This window comes from Octopus sinensis, linkage group LG29 (genome assembly GCF_006345805.1).
Source record: "Octopus sinensis linkage group LG29, ASM634580v1, whole genome shotgun sequence".
Taxonomy (NCBI): domain Eukaryota; kingdom Metazoa; phylum Mollusca; class Cephalopoda; order Octopoda; family Octopodidae; genus Octopus; species Octopus sinensis.
Genome location: NC_043025.1, coordinates 6,931,488 through 6,949,704, shown reverse-complemented (window position 1 = coordinate 6,949,704; position 18,217 = coordinate 6,931,488). Strand labels below are relative to the sequence as shown.

The 18,217-nt window shown below is 36.8% G+C and overlaps 1 protein-coding gene across 1 annotated transcript in view; it reads left to right on the top strand.

The window, feature by feature from the left end:
- Positions 1 to 17,022, top strand: part of LOC115226006 (protein polybromo-1) — a 115,543-nt gene extending 98,521 nt beyond the window's left edge. Inside the window, exons 10-11 of the mRNA XM_036514796.1 lie at positions 16,243 to 16,341; positions 17,017 to 17,022. Coding sequence (XP_036370689.1) covers positions 16,243 to 16,341; positions 17,017 to 17,022 — 105 coding nt within the window. The remainder of the gene's footprint in view (positions 1 to 16,242; positions 16,342 to 17,016) is intronic.
- The last annotated feature ends 1,195 nt before the right edge of the window (positions 17,023 to 18,217 follow it).

Below are 18,217 nucleotides of genomic sequence, written 5' to 3'. Positions count from 1 at the left end.
AACAATCACATCATTGAAATCTTAAAGCTATGAGATAATGCAGGATTAATTCAAAACAAAGCCAGATCCAGCCTCTCACACCTACCCTACAATGTCATTCTAAAAATAAACAATCACATCACTGAAATCTTAAAGCTATGAGATAATGCAGGATTAATTCAAGGCTATGTAAATGAATAAGCATTACATTTGACAGAGTAATCTGAATGCATTTAAGCCAACCATATCTGACCCCAAAATCTATTTTATGTTTGAACCAGCTGGTGCAGACCTCTTGCGCCTACCCAACAACGTCATTCTAAAAATAAACAATCACATCATCAAAGTTTCAACCCTACATGACAATTCATAATTGATTCGGAACGGTGTGAATAATCGTTAACTTGCTCTACAACACATTACTGCTTGGGATTCGGTCAGTCAGCCACTCCGACGTGCATGATATCACAAGAAACATACTAACATTGTTTACATTCATTTTCGAGCCAGTAGGGTGATTACTAATTTAGCCCTTTCGTTACTGTATTTAATTTGAGATGCTATGTGTTTCTTTCAATTATTTTAAATATAACAAAGAACTTAGTAAAATAACTTAGTTATCATTAAGCTAGTGTTAGGAACATAAATTGTGACTAAGGTTTGGTGGAAGATTTTAATTCAGAACTTATGAAAACAGGACATTTGTACTCAGAGCCAGAGCCGGTTTCAGGTGGGTTGGTATCAAAAGGGTTAAAAATATCATGGTGACTTCAACCCTTTTGTTACCATATTTCTGTTGAGATGTTCTGTGTTTCTTTCAATTATTTTAAATATAACAAAGAATTTAGTAAAATAACTTAGTTATCATTAAGCTAGTGTTAGGAACATAAATTGTGACTAAGGTTTGGTGGAAGATTTTAATTCAGAACTTAAGAAAACAAGACATTTGTACTACAGAACCAGAGCTGGTTTTAGCTGGGTTGGTATCAAAAGGGTTAAAAATATCATGGTGACTTGAACCCTTTTGTTACCATATTTCTGTTGAGATGCTCAGTGTTTCTTTCAATTATTTTAAATATAACAAATAATTTAGTAAAATAACTTAGTTATCATTAAGCTAGTGTTAGGAACATAAATTGTGACTAAGGTTTGATGGAACATTTTAATTCAAAACTTATGAAAACAGGACATTTGTACTACAGAACCAGAGCCGGTTTCAGCCGGGTTGGTATCAAAAGGGTTAAGGGAAAAAATTCTAGTTCCTGCCTCTGATATTCATTGTTGCTTTGTGATAGAACCATTGTAGGACTGTGCTTTTGACCTAAAGAATTTTAAGATTTCATTTTAGAATTCTATGTTTTCCTCTTCCGTTCTCTCACAAATGGCATGCAACTGCTACAGTTTTTTGCTTCACCTGCGTTTGCTCAAATGTATTTTGTGTCTTCTCATTCTCTCCTCATTCCTCTCCCCTTTCTCCTCCTCTCTTTCTCTGCAAATATTCCTGCTTTTTAAGAAATTCTCTGCCTCGGTAAGTTTTGTCTGGAATTGATGCAATTTGCAACATCCAGTTAGTATTTCTCTAAATGAATGTTTTAAATTAGTTGAACTTAATTTGAATACTTGATACTCGTGTGTGTGTATGTCACGGCAGCCTCCCTATAATTTAAATGGCGGTGCCCCAGCATGGCCACAGCTTGTGAGCTGAAACTAAATAAATAAATAAAAATAAAATAAATATGTGTGTATGTGTATGTGTATATACATAATTATGTACATATACCTAGGCACAGACATCTATGAAAATGTGTATATATATGTTACTTATATCCATACATGTCGAGGCAAAATGGCCCAGTGGTTAGGGCAGCGGACTCCGTGGTCCTAGGATAGCAGTTTCGATTCCCAGACCGGGAGTTGTGAGAGTTTATTGAGCAAAAACACCTAAAGTTCCACAAGGCTCCGGCAGGGGATGATGGCGAACCCTGCTGTACTCTTTCACCACAACTTTCTCTCACTCTTACTTCCTGTTTCTGCTGTACCTGGATTTCAAAGGGCCAGCCCTGTCACACTTTGTGTCACGCTGAATCTCCCCGAGAACTATGTTAAGGGTACACATGTCCGTGGAGTGCTCAGCCACTTGCACGTTAATTTCACGAGCAGGCTGTTCTGTTGATCTGATCGAGTGGAACACTTGTTATCATAACTGACGGAGTGCCACCACCATATCCATACATATGTGCATATATTGTTTGTTATCACCTACATTAGCTTACAGCCGTTTCTGCTGTAAGAAGCAGTGCTCTGAGACTTCATTTTAATGGCTCTGAGGAAGCCGTAGGATATTGCACAAGTAGTCATCTCTGCACAGGTGTGGCTGTGTGGTAAGAAGGCAGCAAGCTGGCTGAAACATTAGCATGCCGGGCGAAATGCTTAGCGGTATTTTGTCTGCTGTTAGGTTCTGAGTTCAAATTCTGCCGAGGTTGACTTTGCCTTTCATCCTTTCAGGGTCAATAAATTAAGTACCAGTTACGCACTGGAGTCGATGTAATCGACTTAATCCCTTTGTCTGACCTTGTTTGTCCCCTCTATGTTTAGTCCCTTGTGGGCAATAAAGAATTAAGAAGCTTGGGTAAGTGTCTTCTACTATAGCCTCAAGCTAAGTTAAAATGATGAAATAAGTGTATGTGAGTGGAATGCATAATAGTTAAAATCACTATATATATAAATGGCAAAATGTGTGTGTGTGTGTGTGTGTGTGTGTGTGTGTGTGTGTGTGTCTCCTTTATAAAAATCCACAATTTTTCAGTTAAGAGGGCTCGCACATTCTATGGTCATTCAAAACCGTCCAAGGGTGGTTGTGCACATCTTTACATTTCCCCAGTCACCTCGTAAAGCCATTAAAAATCAATAGAAGTGACTTTTTTGTGAATTTTTTATCCAAAACCCAATGAAAATGCCCGAATTCCAGCTAGCTGTATGTGATTGGTCGGAGATTTGCACAGTACTCACGTGTATGTGTGCAGAAAAGAATTTAGTAAAATAACTTGGTTATCATTCAGCTAGTGTTAGGAACATAAATTGTGAAGATTTTAATTAAAAAATAAATTGTGAAGATTTTAATTCAAAACTAATGAAAACAAGACATTTGTACTACAGAGCCAGAGGTGGTTTCAGCCAGGTTGGTAACGAAAGGGTTAAAAATATCATGGTGACTTTAACCCTTTTGTTACCATATTTCTGTTGAGATGCTCTGTGTTTCTTTCAATTAATTTTGAATATAACAAAGAATTTAGTAAAATAACTTAGTTATCATTCAGCTGATGTTAGGAACATAAATTGTGACTAAGGTTTAGTGGAAGATTTTAATTCAAGACTTCAGAAAATAAGACATTTGTACTACAGAGCCAGAGGCAGTTTCAGCCGGGTTGGTAACAAAAGGGTTAATCGACCCCCGAAAGGATGAAAAGCAAAGTCGACCTCGGCGGAATTTGAACTCAGAACGTAACGCAGACGAAATGCCGCTAAGCATTTTTCCCTGCGCGCTAGCGTTTCTGCCAGTTCACCGCCTTAGTATCCTGATACCGTCGGTATCTACATACCAGATATGAGCGCAATCGGATGGAGGGTTTCCAAGATGAATTGAGTTTGGCAAATTTGTTTGGCACTCAACATCATCATCATCATCATCGTTTAACGTCCGCTTTCCACGCTAGCATGGGTTGGACGGTTCAACTGGGGTCTGGGGAGCCCGAAGGCTGCACCAGGCCAGTCAGATCTGGCAGTGTTTCTACAGCTGGATGCCCTTCCTAACGCCAACCACTCCGAGAGTGTAGTGGGTGATTTTATGTGCCACCGACACAGGTGCCAGACAGTAGTAGAAAAAGAAAAAGAAAGAAAAATGATCGACTGTGTTTGAAATATGCATGCTAGGTGTTAAAGGAGGCAACCCCTATCAGCGCCATATAGTCGATTGTCCAACCAAAGAAAAACGATATCCAACAGCTTTACCGATCGCTTTCTCACCTGGAATCGATTTTTTTTGTAATTTTTTCAAGACTGATACACGCACTGACACCGTCGGTATCTACATATCAAATTTGAGTGCAATCAGATGGAGGATGCCCGAGATCCTAGAAGACACATACACACACACACACAGAATGGATTCTATACTCTCTTTCTCTTTTACTCCCTTTTACTTGTTTCAGTCAGTTGACTGCAGCCATGCTGGAGCACTGCCCTTAGTCGAGCAGATCGACCTCGGGACTTATTCTTTGTAAGCCCAGTACTTATTCTATCGGTCTCTTTTGCCGAACCGCTAAGTGACGGGGACGTAACACACCAGCATCGGTTGTCAAGCAATGCTAGGGGGACATATGCAGACACTCAAACATATACACACACATACATATATATATATATATATATATATATATATATATATATATATATACGACAGGGCTTATTTCAGTTTCCGTCTACCAAATCCACTCACAAGGCATTGGTCGGCCGGGGCTATAGCAGAAGACACTTGCCCAAGATGCCACGCAGTGGGACTGAACCCGGAACCATGTGGTTGGTTAGCAAGCTACTTACCACACAGCCACTCCTGCGCCTATGAGATAATAATGTAATTATATAAGCATTACATTTGATGGAGTAATCTGAATGCTGATGTGTTAAATTTTGAATTATCCGCACCTGTAATAGTGGAAACATTGCTAATGTCACCTATGTAATGGATTTTATTTATGTGCTTCTTAGCTGTGGGGTTTGTCCAGGGAAATGCCCCCCCCCCAAGCAAAATATTGAAATAAATGCGAAATATTTTCAGTTTGAACGGCAGTTTTTTCTAGCGGTGTCATATGAAATTGTCACCCATAATTATGACCCTGGTATCGATCTATTGCATTTCAATCTGTTTTAGGGTCAGGGTGAGTTAGGGTTAGGGGTGGGGGAAGGGTATCTTTTTTTCTTCACAAATGTAAATAAACCCAATCTGTTTCTTAAACGAGGGACATATTCATATGGCACAGAATGTTTTCACCGCAATAGACGTCATTGATTGGTTGAAATTGCAGAAATTGCAGAAAAAAAACACAACAAATATCTTATAAACTATAGAATTTTCTCAATAAAGTCAAGAGAAAAAGATGTTTTATATAAACACATTCTACCAGTATACGAAGTTTAAAAGTGTTTAGTTACATAAAAATTATTTTAAAAAACTGCCATTCAAACCGAAAAGATCCCTGTTTCTTGAATGAGGGACATATTCATACGGCACAGAATGTTTTCACCTCAATAGACGTCATTGATTGGTTGAAATTGCAGAAATTGAAGAAAAAAAACAACCAAATATCTTACAGACCATAGAAATTTTCTCAATAAAGCCAAGAGAAAAAGATGTTTTATAAACACATTCTACCAGAATACGAAGTTTAAAAGTGTTTAGTTACATGAAAATTATTTTAAAAAACTGCCGGTCAAACCGGAAAGATCGATGTCTTTTCACCTGTGACAGTGGTTCCGAAATGGTGCAGAGGATAGCAGGTAAGGCAGTATGATGTAAAGACGATCAAAGATTTAGAAACAGTTTCAAAAACATTCATCTGCCAAAAGAAAATAAATATGATTTCAAAATTTAAAATATTATTGTGGATTACTTGTAAATGCAGGCATGAGTTCCAGTATGGAAGCACTCCGTTGGTACGACAACGAGGGTTCCGGTTGATCCGATCAACGAAACAGCCTGCTCGTGAAATTAACGTGTAAGTGGCTGAGCACTCCACAGACACGTGTACCCTTAACGTATTTCTCGGGGATATTCAGCGTGACACAGAGAGTGACAAGGCCGGCCCTTAGAAATACAGGTACAACAGAAACAGGAAGTAAGAGTGAGAGAAAGTTGTGGTGAAAGAGTACAGCAGGGATCACCACCATCCCCTGCCGGAGCCTCGTGGAGCTTTTAGGTGTTTTCGCTCAATAAACACTCACAACGCCCGGTCTGGGAATCGAAACCACGATCCTACGACCGTGAGTCCGCTGCCCTAACCACTGGGCCATTGTGCCTCCACTAGAGTTCCAGTATAAATAGTTATTGGCTGATTGTATCATTGGGAAAATTTTGCTTTATATCAAGTATTAAGATTAAAGTAACTAGGAGCCACAAATTGGAGGTGAGAGATATCAATGATAATGTTCTGACTTTGAATCCACGGTTATCTTCTTTTAACCCTATCTCTGTGGATCATTGGTGAGGCATGAACAAATTTTCATACCGAAAATGTGGCTCAGAGAAAAATAGTTTTGGAACCACTGACCTTCGAAGTTATTCATTTCTCATCTTGTTTGAGGTATTCAGGTTTTCTTTTTAACCCTCAATGTCTTAAATGAACTTTTCCCTAGATGACTCCCGCAGTCAATAAGCACATCAATACAAATATATGTTACATTTTATAATGTTTATACGGATCTCTAATGTTTGGCTGCACCTGTGGAAATTTTAGAAAATTGCCAAGAGAGTAAACAGCTTGGTTTGTTATTATGGAAACTGTACCTATATGTTTGTGGCTTTCGATTGGCTAAAATTATCCAAAATTTGCAAACTCTATTTATTGATTTATGACATGAAAATGAATTTCATGTCAATGATTACCTTACAAAACTACACCGATACACCAAAGATGAAATCTATTAGAGCAAAAATTGAGGAAATTGAAAAGTAGCAGCCAAATGCTGGTGTATTTATGTTCCCATAACTTAGCAGTTCAGCAAAAGCAACTGATAGAATACATACCAGACTTAGAAAGAATGAATCCCTTTAAGGCAGTGCTCCAGCATGGCCACAGTCAAATGACTGAAACAAGTAAAAGAGCAAAAGAATAGAAAATGCTTGTGCTTTCCAAAAGAAATTATAGGTGCAGGAGTGGCTGTGCGGTAAGAAGTTTGCTTACCAACCACATGGTTCTGGGTTCAGTCCCACTGTGTGGCACCTTGGGTAAGTGTCTTCTGCTATAGCCTCGGGCCGACCAAAGCCTTGTGAGTGGATTTGGTAGACGGAAACTGAAAGAAGCCCATTGTGTGTGTCTGTGTTTGTCCCCCCCAACATCACTTGACATCAGATGCTGGTGTGTTTACGTCCCCTTAACTTAGAGGTGCAGCAAAAAAAGATCGATAGAATAAGTACTAGACTTACAAAGGATAAGACCTGGGGTCGATTTGCTCGATTAAAAGGCGGTGCTCCAGCATGGCCGCAGTCAAATGACTGAAACAAGTAGAATAAAAGAATACTACTTAAATCCCTTAATGTTTATTTTTTCTCGAGAAAAAAAAAAAGCCCTATCAATTTTTTATTTGCTGCTGTATAAGATGCACCCCTATTTTACAATATTTTCAAGGGGTTTAGTTGGGGAAGTGTATGATTCTGTATATGTTAGTCTGCCGTTATGTTCTGATTTCAAATTCAGCCGAGGTCGACTTTGCCTTTTATCCTTTCGGGATCGATGAATTAGGTATCAGTTACGCACTGGGGTCGATGTAATCGTCTTAATCCATTTGTCTGTCCTTGTTTGTCCCCTCTGCGTTTAGCCCCTTGTGGGTAATAAAGAAATACATTGTTGTGACATGTAGGAATATAGGAAGAAACCATGAATTTATCATGAATAATGTTATGGGAGTCCCATCATCATCATTTAACGTCTGGTTTCGATGCTAGCATGGGTTGGACGATTTTGACTGAGGTCTGGCGAACCAGATGGCTGCACCAGGCTCCAATCTTGATCTGGCAGTGTTTCTACAGCTGGGTACCCTTCCTAACGCCAACCACTCTGAGAGTGTAGTGGGTGCTTTTTACGTGCCACTGGCGCGGTGGCCAGTCAGGCAGTACTGGCAACGACCTTGCTCGAATCCTTTTACACATACCATCAGCATATGTGACAGTAAGGCGATGCTGGTAACGATCACGCTCGAATGGTGTTTTACATATATATATATCATCGTTTAACATCCACTTTCCATGCTAGCATGGGTTGGACGATTTTGACTGAGAGTTGGCGAACCAGATGGCTGCACCAGGCTCCAATTTTGATTTGGCAGAGTTTCTACAGCTGGATGCCCTTCCTAACACCAACCAATCCGAGAGTGTAGTGGGTGCTTTTTACGTGCCAGTCAGGCGGTACTGGCAATGACCTAGCTCCAATCTTTTTACACATGCCCATCAGCACAGGTGCCAGTAAGGCGACATTGGTAACGATCATGCTCGAATGGTGCCCTTTTATGTGTTACTGGCATGGAGGGCAGTTGGCTGCTCTGGGAACGATTACGCTCGGATGGTGTTCTTGGCACCCTACTATCATGGGCACAAGTACAGTAAGGCGACGCTGGTAACGATCACGCTCGAATGGTGCCCTTTTATGTGTTACTGGCATGGAGGGCAGTTGGCTGCTCTGGCAACGATTACGCTCGGATGGTGTTCTTGGCACCCTACTAGCACGGGCACAAGTGCCAATATTTCAATTTTATCTTCTTTCAGATCAACTGTATAGTTGTTTATATATTAGTCAAGAGACTTGCCCAACAGGATGTAAAACTTGTGTTTCTGACTTTGAGGTTTTACGTAACCATGATTGGCCACTTTGGTGATGCATTACTGCCATGTTTTTGTTGCTATTCATTCATTACAGATAGCTGACCGGCAGATGAAAATCTAACATGCATTACAGCTTCCTGTAAAATTTTAATTTTGTAAATTAAGCAAAAAAATGGTGTTTAACACTTGATACCAGGCTGCTTGAAGCCACTCCTGGCTCTGTAGTACAAACGTTTTGTTTTCAAAAGTTCTGAATTAAAATCGTCCACCAAACCTTAGTCACAATTTATGTTCCTAACACTAGCTTAATAGTAACTAAGTTATTTTACTAAGTTCTTTGTTATATTTAAAATTAATTGAAAGAAACACAGAGCATCTCAATAGAAATATGGTAACAAAAGGGTTAAAGTCACCATGATATTTTTAACCCTTTTAATACCAACTCGGCTGAAACCACCTCTGGCTCTGTAGTACAAATGTCTTGTTTTCATAAGTTTTGAATTAAAATGTTCCACCAAACCTTAGTCACAATTTATGTTCCGAACACTAGCTTAATGATAACTAAGTTATTTTATTAAATTCTTTGTTATATTCAAAATTAATTGAAAGAAACACAGAACATCTCAACAGAAATATGGTAACGAAAGGCTTAAAGTCACCATGATATTAAATAATGTAAGACATATGGTGCTTTGCTGTACTCAAGAAAACCCATTCTCTGCAGCAGATGTCTTAAAACTGGTCCCTCTGGTGGTGTACAACACTCTTAGTGGTACCATGTAAAAGCATCCACATGGTGTTGCATAAAACACCCATGCAGTGCCCCGTAAAACTGTCCATGCAGTGCCGTGTAAAAGTGTCTCTGCTGTGCCCACGTAAAAGTGCCCCTGTGGTGCCATGTAAAAGTGCTTGTGTAGTGCCACCTAAAATGTGGCCATGTGGGCCACATACAAGCACCCATGTGGTTCCATATACAAGTGCCCATGCAACACCACATAAATGCACCCGTACTGGTGCCATGTGAAAGTGCCCTTGCAGTGTCACGTAAAAGCATCCAGCACTCTCTGTAAAGTGGTTGGCGTTAGGATGGGCATCCAGTCATAGGAACCATGCCAAATCAGATGGGAATCTGATGTCACTTCCCAGCTTGCCAGTTCTGTTCAAATCGTCCAACTCTTGCCAGAATGGACAACAGATGTTAAATGATGATGAACAGATAGGAGTGGCTGTGTGGTAAGTAGCTTGCTTACGAACCACATGGTTCCGGGTTCAGTCCCACTGCGTGGCACCATCTGCTGTGGCCTCGGGCTGACCAAAGCCTTGTGAGTGGATTTGGTAGACGGAAACTGAAAGAAGCCCATCGTATATATGTATATATATGTGTGTGTGTGTGTATATGTTTGTGTATCTGTGTTTGTCTCCCCCAACATTGCTTGTCAACACCACAAATGCTGGTGTGTTTACATCCCTGTAACTTAGAAGTTTGGCAGAAGAGACCGACAGAATAAATACTATACTTACAAAGAACAAGTCCTGGGGTCGATTTGCTCGACTAAAAGTGGTGCTCCAGCATGGCCACAGTCAAATGACTGAAACAGGTAAAAGAGAGATATCAGGTGTGGGGGTTTGTTTGCTGGAGATGATGTTATATTGAGATGCTGCGACCTCTCCATAAAGAATTCTTCACAAATTTGTAGGTGAACAAACTAAGACGTTTTGGCCTGGCATCAATATTTTGATATTAGTGCCAAATATTACAGGCTTATGATCATCCAACAGTTTAGGCTACAGTATTCTGTGCCTCGTCTGTCATATGGCCACATAAGAGGCAGGGCAATGTTTTGATACATTGGGAAACAAAACAAGCTCCTCTTATACATCAGCAATTATGATATACTAGCAGTATCACCCGGTGTTGCTCAGGTTGGTTTCCACCCTTCAGAATTGGAATTTTTGAAAAGTAAAAATTTTGCATTATGTAGCTTGTTATTCTCTTTAAGTGAACGTTTTTCTGGTTGAAATACACCGAAAAATGGCCACACGACAGCCAAAAAATCGTAAAAAATAGGGATTTTCATAGAAGAAAAGCACCTTTTTGATGTAAATAATTTTTGGTGTTAACATGGTCCGATTTGAATTTTATCTCCTACGGAATGAAGAGCAAGCCTTCTTCTATCATAATCTTAATTTTGATCAACTTGCGCCGCAGGGTCTCGGAGGAGTTAGTGTTAGTTGAAGGCTACCAAACCTGCCACACACAGACAACTTCAGCTTTATATAGAGAGAGATAAAAGGATTTAACCAATATTATATCATTTCCTTCAGAAACTCCAGGTGTTTTATATCTCTTATTACCTCTGCCTTAGCGAAGGCGGAGGTATTGTTTTCAGTCACATTTGTTTGTTTGTTTGTCCGTGGACAAGATATCTCAAGAACCGCTGGATGGGGTCAGATCCAACTTTCAGGGATGTTTGGCCTCATGACTGGCATGAACTGAGTGCATGTATGTGAATATAGATATGTATATATATTTGTAAAAGAGATAAATCCAGGCAGGTTAACTATATCAAAACAACCAGGCACCTATGAATGCAAGTAGAACAAACATCCAAGATAATTCTTCATGTGTGACAAGTAAATCAAAATATCACTTCGAAGAATTTCAAGAATTTTGCAGTATAAGACTACAAGAACAAGAATGAAGAAAGACACATCTTTAAATGATGATTAAACCATAGAGTACTGAGAATCATATCTGTGATGCTCTCTTTACTCTCTCTTTACTCATTTACTTGTTTCAGTCATTTGACTGCAGCCATGCTGGAGCACCGCCTTTAATCGAGCAACTCGACCCGGGACTTATTCTTATGTAAGCCCAGTACTTATTCTATCGGTCTCTTTTGCCAAACCGCTAAGTAACGGGGACATAAACACACCAGCATCGGTTGTCAAGCAATGCCAGGGGGACAAACACAGACACACAAACACACACACACATATATATATATATATATATACATATATACGACAGGCTTCTTTCAGTTTCCGTCTACCAAATCCACTCACAAGGCATAGGTTGACCCGGGGCTATAGCAGAAGGCACTTGCCCAAGATGCCACGCAGTAGGACTGAACCCGGAACCATGTGGTTGGTAAACAAGCTACTTACCACACAGCCACTCCTGCGCCTATATATTGCCAACATATTCAGATACAGATCAGAGGTTATAAAATACCAGTCACTTTAATATACCTGAAAATATATTCAAAGTGAAGTAAGAAAGTATTTTCAATAGATGACAACATGCAAAAGCAATGTTAAGAAAAAAATCTTATATTCTAAGAGAAGTGAGTTTAGTATTTACCTCTTGATAATGTCAGTAGATAATGAAAATATAAAAAATAAACAGAAATTCTTTGTCACGGCAGTTAGCTATCTATCTGCTGAATATGCTAAAAAATCTCTTTAGAAAGCATGCATATTAGATTATAGGGAAAGCAGTTCGGATTAATGCGTTGTGTACTGTTGAAATATTTGAATGTTTTTCTATATTCATGAGAACATTTCAGTGTAAAATTATTTCTACAATTTAAGGATTCTAATTTAGATGTGATTATATATTTCCTCAAGGCAAAGATCATATTTAAACTTACCAGTATGGTATGATGGTGCATAACTAAGAATGGACCACTTTCAATCCTGGTTAATGCTTTTTAAATTGCAAGTGCATTTCATTTTTTAAAAAAATTCCTACATATATATATGTGTGTGTGTGTGTGTATAAACATACATATGTACACACACACATATATACACATAAATATATATGTATGTATGTATGCATGTATGTGTATATGTGTGTATGCATGCATGTGTATGTACATAAGAAATTAGGAATGAAGAAAGATAGATTGATGAAGAAATTGATGTGAGAGCAGAGATGAAAACCCACGTGAACCAATTTCCCATGACTACTTTTGTAGTTTTTCATGCAATGAAGATAGTTTTTCTTAGTTATGTGACAGATACCATTTGAAGTGTCTGCATTTCTCAATGATCTCTGATCTGGTATTTGAATAGATGTTTCAGTTATGTAGGTCTCTGATAATTTTCATATTCTATAATCATGTGTATATATATGCATGCATGCATGCATACACACACACATACTTTTTTGAATTTCTGTAACAAAAGGAACAATGCAACATTAACCCATTCTATCTTGTAAAATGAAAAGTATTGAACTGCAGCATTAGATAATAAGCATGAAACAATGTGAACCATGCAAAATTAAGTATGATCTATGCATAACAGATAAGAGCAAAATACTCTGAAGCCTGTATAATCAAGATGTCTAACAACAATCAGAGATCATTGAGAAATACAGACACTATGCGAAGCACCCATTAAGGAAATACACTTTCAACAGAATAAAACTGCACTTTTGGATGAAGATTTGAAATTATTGCACTTTGTTTTCTTCAGTTTCGCTCTATTATCTTTTTTTTCATCTGTTTATTTTCGCTCGTCTTTCAATTTTTTTATTTCCCCTTGCATCAATCACTTTCACCTTCAATTACTCCTTTTTTTTTTCATTGCTGATATATAGATCAGCCTTAATATGTAACATGTCTGAACTTTGATTTTCAATAAAATGTTTTCATTTTCCAGCATCTCTAAAGTTATCACCTGAAATAGTTAAAAGTACATAACTCACCTCTTACTGTCTGCATTTGTCCACCTCAGCATAAGTGGAAGCATTTATATGTATATTTTCTTCAAAATATTTTCCCATCATATCACTTGTGAAGATAAGAGCCTGAATGATATCTTTTGTGGCGCATAATAATTTTGATTTAACCCTTTCGTTACTGCATTTATTTTGAGATGTTCTGTGTTTCTTTCAATTACTTGAAATATAACAAAGAATTTAGTAAAAAAACTTATTTATCATTCAGCTAGTGTTAGGAACATAAATTGTGACTAAGGTTTGGTGGAAGATTTTAATTCCAAACTTATGAAAACAAGACATTTGTACTAGAGAACCAGGTTTGGTATTGAAAGGGTTAAAAATATCATGGTGACTTTAACCCTTTTGTTACCATATTTCTGTTGAGATGCTCTGTGTTTCTTTCAATTTTAAATATAACAATTAATTTCAATTAATTTTAAATATAACAAAGAATTTAGTAAAAAAACTTATTTATCATTAAGCTAGTGTTAGGAACATAAATTGTGACTAAGGTTTGGTGGAAGATTGTAATTCCAAACTTATGAAAACAAGACATTTGTACTAGAGAACCAGGTTTGGTATTGAAAGGGTTAAAAATATCATGGTGACTTTAACCCTTTTGTTACCATATTTCTGTTGAGATGCTCTGTGTTTCTTTCAATTAATTTTAAATATAACAAAGAATTTAGTAAAATAACTTAGTTATCATTAAGCTAGTGTTAGGAACATAAGTTGTGACTAAGGTTTGGTGGAAGATTTTAATTCAAAACTTATGAAAACAAGACATTTGTACTGCAGAACCAGAGGTGGTTTCAGCCGGGTTGGTAACAAAAGGGTTAAAAATATCATGGTGACTTGAACCCTTTTGTTACCATATTTCTGTTGAGATGCTCTGTGTTTCTTTCAATTACTTTAAATATAACAAAGAATTTAGTAAAATAACTTAGTTATCATTCAGCTAGTGTTAGGAACATAAATTGTGACTAAGGTTTAGTGGAAGATTTTAATTCAAGACATATGAAAATAAGACATTTGTACTACAGAACCAGAGGCAGTTTCAGCCAGGTTGGTATCGAAAGGGTTAAGAATTGTTTCTCTATTATATATTTTAACCCTTTCATTACCATATTTCTGTTGATGTGCTCTGTGTTTCTTTCAATTACTTTAAATATAACAAAGAATTTAGTAAAATAACTTAGTTATCATTCAGCTAGTGTTAGGAACATAAATTGTGACCAAGGTTTGCTGGAAGATTTTAATTCAAAACTTACGAAAACAAGACATTTATACTAGAGAGCCAGTCGGGTTGGTATTGAAAGGGTTAAAAATATCATGGTGACTTGAACCCTTTCGTTACCATATTTCTGTTGAGATTCTCTGTGTTTGTTTCAATTTATTTTAAATATAACAAAGAATTTAGTAAAATAACTTAGTTATCGTTAAGCCAGTGTTAGGAACATAAATTGTGACTAAGGTTTGGTGGAAGATTTTAATTCAGAACTTATGAAAATAAGACATTTGTACTACAGAGCCAGAGGCAGTTTCAGCCGGGTTGGTAACAAAAGGGTTAAAAATATCATGGTGACTTAAACCCTTTTGTTACTGTATTTATTTTGAGATGCTCTGCGTTTCTTTTAGTTAATTTTAAATATAACAAAGAATTTAGTAAAATAACTTAGTTATCATTAAGCTAGTGTTAGGAACATAAGTTGTGACTAAGTTTGGTGGAAGATTTTAATTCAAAACTTATGAAAACAAGACATTTGTACTGCAGAACCAGAGGTGGTTTCAGCCGGGTTGGTAACCAAAGGGTTCAAATATCATGGTGACTTGAACCCTTTTGTTACCATATTTCTGTTGAGATGCTCTGTGTTTCTTTCAATTACTTTAAATATAACAAAGAATTTAGTAAAATAACTTAGTTATCATTCAGCTAGTGTTAGGAACATAAATTGTGACTAAGGTTTAGTGGAAGATTTTAATTCAAGACATATGAAAATAAGACATTTGTACTACAGAACCAGAGGCAGTTTCAGCCAGGTTGGTATCGAAAGGGTTAAGAATTGTTTCTCTATTATATATTTTAACCCTTTCATTACCATATTTCTGTTGATGTGCTCTGTGTTTCTTTCAATTACTTTAAATATAACAAAGAATTTAGTAAAATAACTTAGTTATCATTCAGCTAGTGTTAGGAACATAAATTGTGACCAAGGTTTGGTGGAAGATTTTAATTCAAAACTTACGAAAACAAGACATTTATACTAGAGAGCCAGTCGGGTTGGTATTGAAAGGGTTAAAAATATCATGGTGATTGAACCCTTTCGTTACCATATTTCTGTTGAGATTCTGTGTTTGTTTCAATTTATTTTAATATAACAAAGAATTTAGTAAAATAACTTAGTTATCGTTAAGCCAGTGTTAGGAACATAAATTGTGACTAAGGTTTGGTGGAAGATTTTAATTCAGAACTTATGAAAATAGACATTTGTACTACAGAGCCAGAGGCAGTTTCAGCCGGGTTGGTAACAAAAGGGTTAAAAATATCATGGTGACTTAACCCTTTTTTTACTGTATTTATTTTGAGATGCTCTGCGTTTCTTTTAGTTAATTTTAAATATAACAAAGAATTTAGTAAAATAACTTAGTTATCATTAAGCTAGTGTTAGGAACATAAATTGTGACCAAGGTTTGGTGGAAGATTTTAATTCAAGACTTATGAAAATAAGACATTTGTACTACAGAACCAGAGGCAGTTTCAGCTGGGTTGGTAACAAAAGGGTTAAAAATATCAATACAATACTTTACGTTTTTACTAGTATAAATTTTTTTCCCAAACTTTTAATATCATTAACGAAACCTGATGCAATTGTAATATGCTGAGATGATGTTTAATTCCTCCTCCTCCTCCTCTTCTTATTTTCCTCTTCTCTTCCACCAGAAACTCAAGTACAGAAATCTAGACGAGCTGGCAGCTGATATGAACTTAATCTTTGAGAATGCCAGACATTATAACACTGATGAGTCTTCTCTCTACAAGGTAAACGTAGACAGATTGATGTTTCTTGTATCGTATGTATACATACATACATATATATATATATTCATATATCTGTGTGTGTGTATGTATATATTTGTGTGTATGTGCACGCATATAGGTGTATGTTATGGATATATGTACATATGTGTACGTATGTGCGTGCATGTGTGTTTATATGTATATATATATATATGTGTATGTGTGTATCTGTACATATATATTGCATATATATATATATTTGCGTTTTATATATTTATATATATTTTTATATATATTTTATATATATATATTTTATATATTTATATTATAAATTTATATATTTATATATATATATATATTTGTATTTTATATATTTGTGTATTTTTGTGTGGATGTGTATATATACATGAGTGTATGCGTGTGTTGGTGGATAGGTATACCAAAGGACAAGTGTGCATGGGTGTATATTTGCGAACGTACATACGTGTGTCTCGTAAGTTGTATGAGTAACATATTTTTCCCGGTGATGTTTTTTTAAATAAACACTTCTTTATTTTCTTTCACTTCACTGTGTGTAGAATAGGAGATTTCTGTGTAGAGGAGGAGAACTCTACACTTAGGAGAATTCAACTGTAGAGTTATGATAGCTCACTTTGGTTATAATTTTTTTAAATTTTCAACTTTTTTTAAATCGAGACCTAATTTGCCACGGATTGCAAGATGTAGTTTATAATGGTGAATGTGCACATACATATATGTGTGGGAAATCAGGAAAACAGGCTGTACGGGAGGTGAATACATATTTATTATTTCCATATGGTTACAGCTGTTTCGTCATCTTCTCAAATGTAGCATTATTAATTTCAACACTTTACGTGGATATGCCTGTTTATATAACATACATACTGTGTTTATACACACACATACATACACACATGTATGTACGTACATACATATATACATTCATACATACAATACCAATCTGTGGGCTATGTTGGCTGGGGTGGCCACATTGTACTTTCATGTTTTCACAAATTTTAAGGCACATTTTGTGTCTAACCCATAACCTACATAATACTATGTGTATATATATATGTGTGTGTTTGTGTGTGTGTGTGTGTCTGTGTATTATCATCGTCATCATTATCATTTAGTGTCTGTTGTCCATGCTCGCATGGGTTACATGGTGTGACTGGGCTGGCACGCTGGAAGGCCATACCGGGATATATATATATATATGGATGAATGAATTATCCTTTGTTTACCGTCATCATAGTAAATTCAATAAACACCATTTATTCCTTTGGAATAAAACCAATGTTGTCATCGAAACAAATGTCGAAAGTAAAAGAATTTTAGTAACATCTTCGTTCAACTCCATTTATTTACTTACACACACCACACACACCATATATATATACATACAGACACACACACACACACTTGCATATTTGTGTGCATGTATGTTTTTCTATATGTTTGTCTGTGTATATCTATGTGTGTGTGTGTGTGTATCTGTGTGCCTATGCATGTATAGTTATGTGTGTATGAATGTTTACAAACAACAGCTTTCTTTCCGGGCTATACTACCCCCATGCAAGCAAGGGCTCTTAGTGTTCTGCAGAAACGTGTGCACCATCAGGTAACAGGCGTCCTTATGCATTTAGATTTTTCAGGGTTTCACTTTGAGATGCAGTCTCTCTGAGATGGACTTGGACATGAAATAATCTTCATGTAAGGGTGTTGGCTTCATGAAACTGGTTTCTAAATCTTCATAAGATTAATTGTGGTGGCAGTTGTGGAGGTGGAGGTGGTGCATTAAACGAACTGTATTCAGCTCTTCCCATAAAATTTGTGGCTTTATGCCTAAATGGGTTACTTATATGCAAATATATAT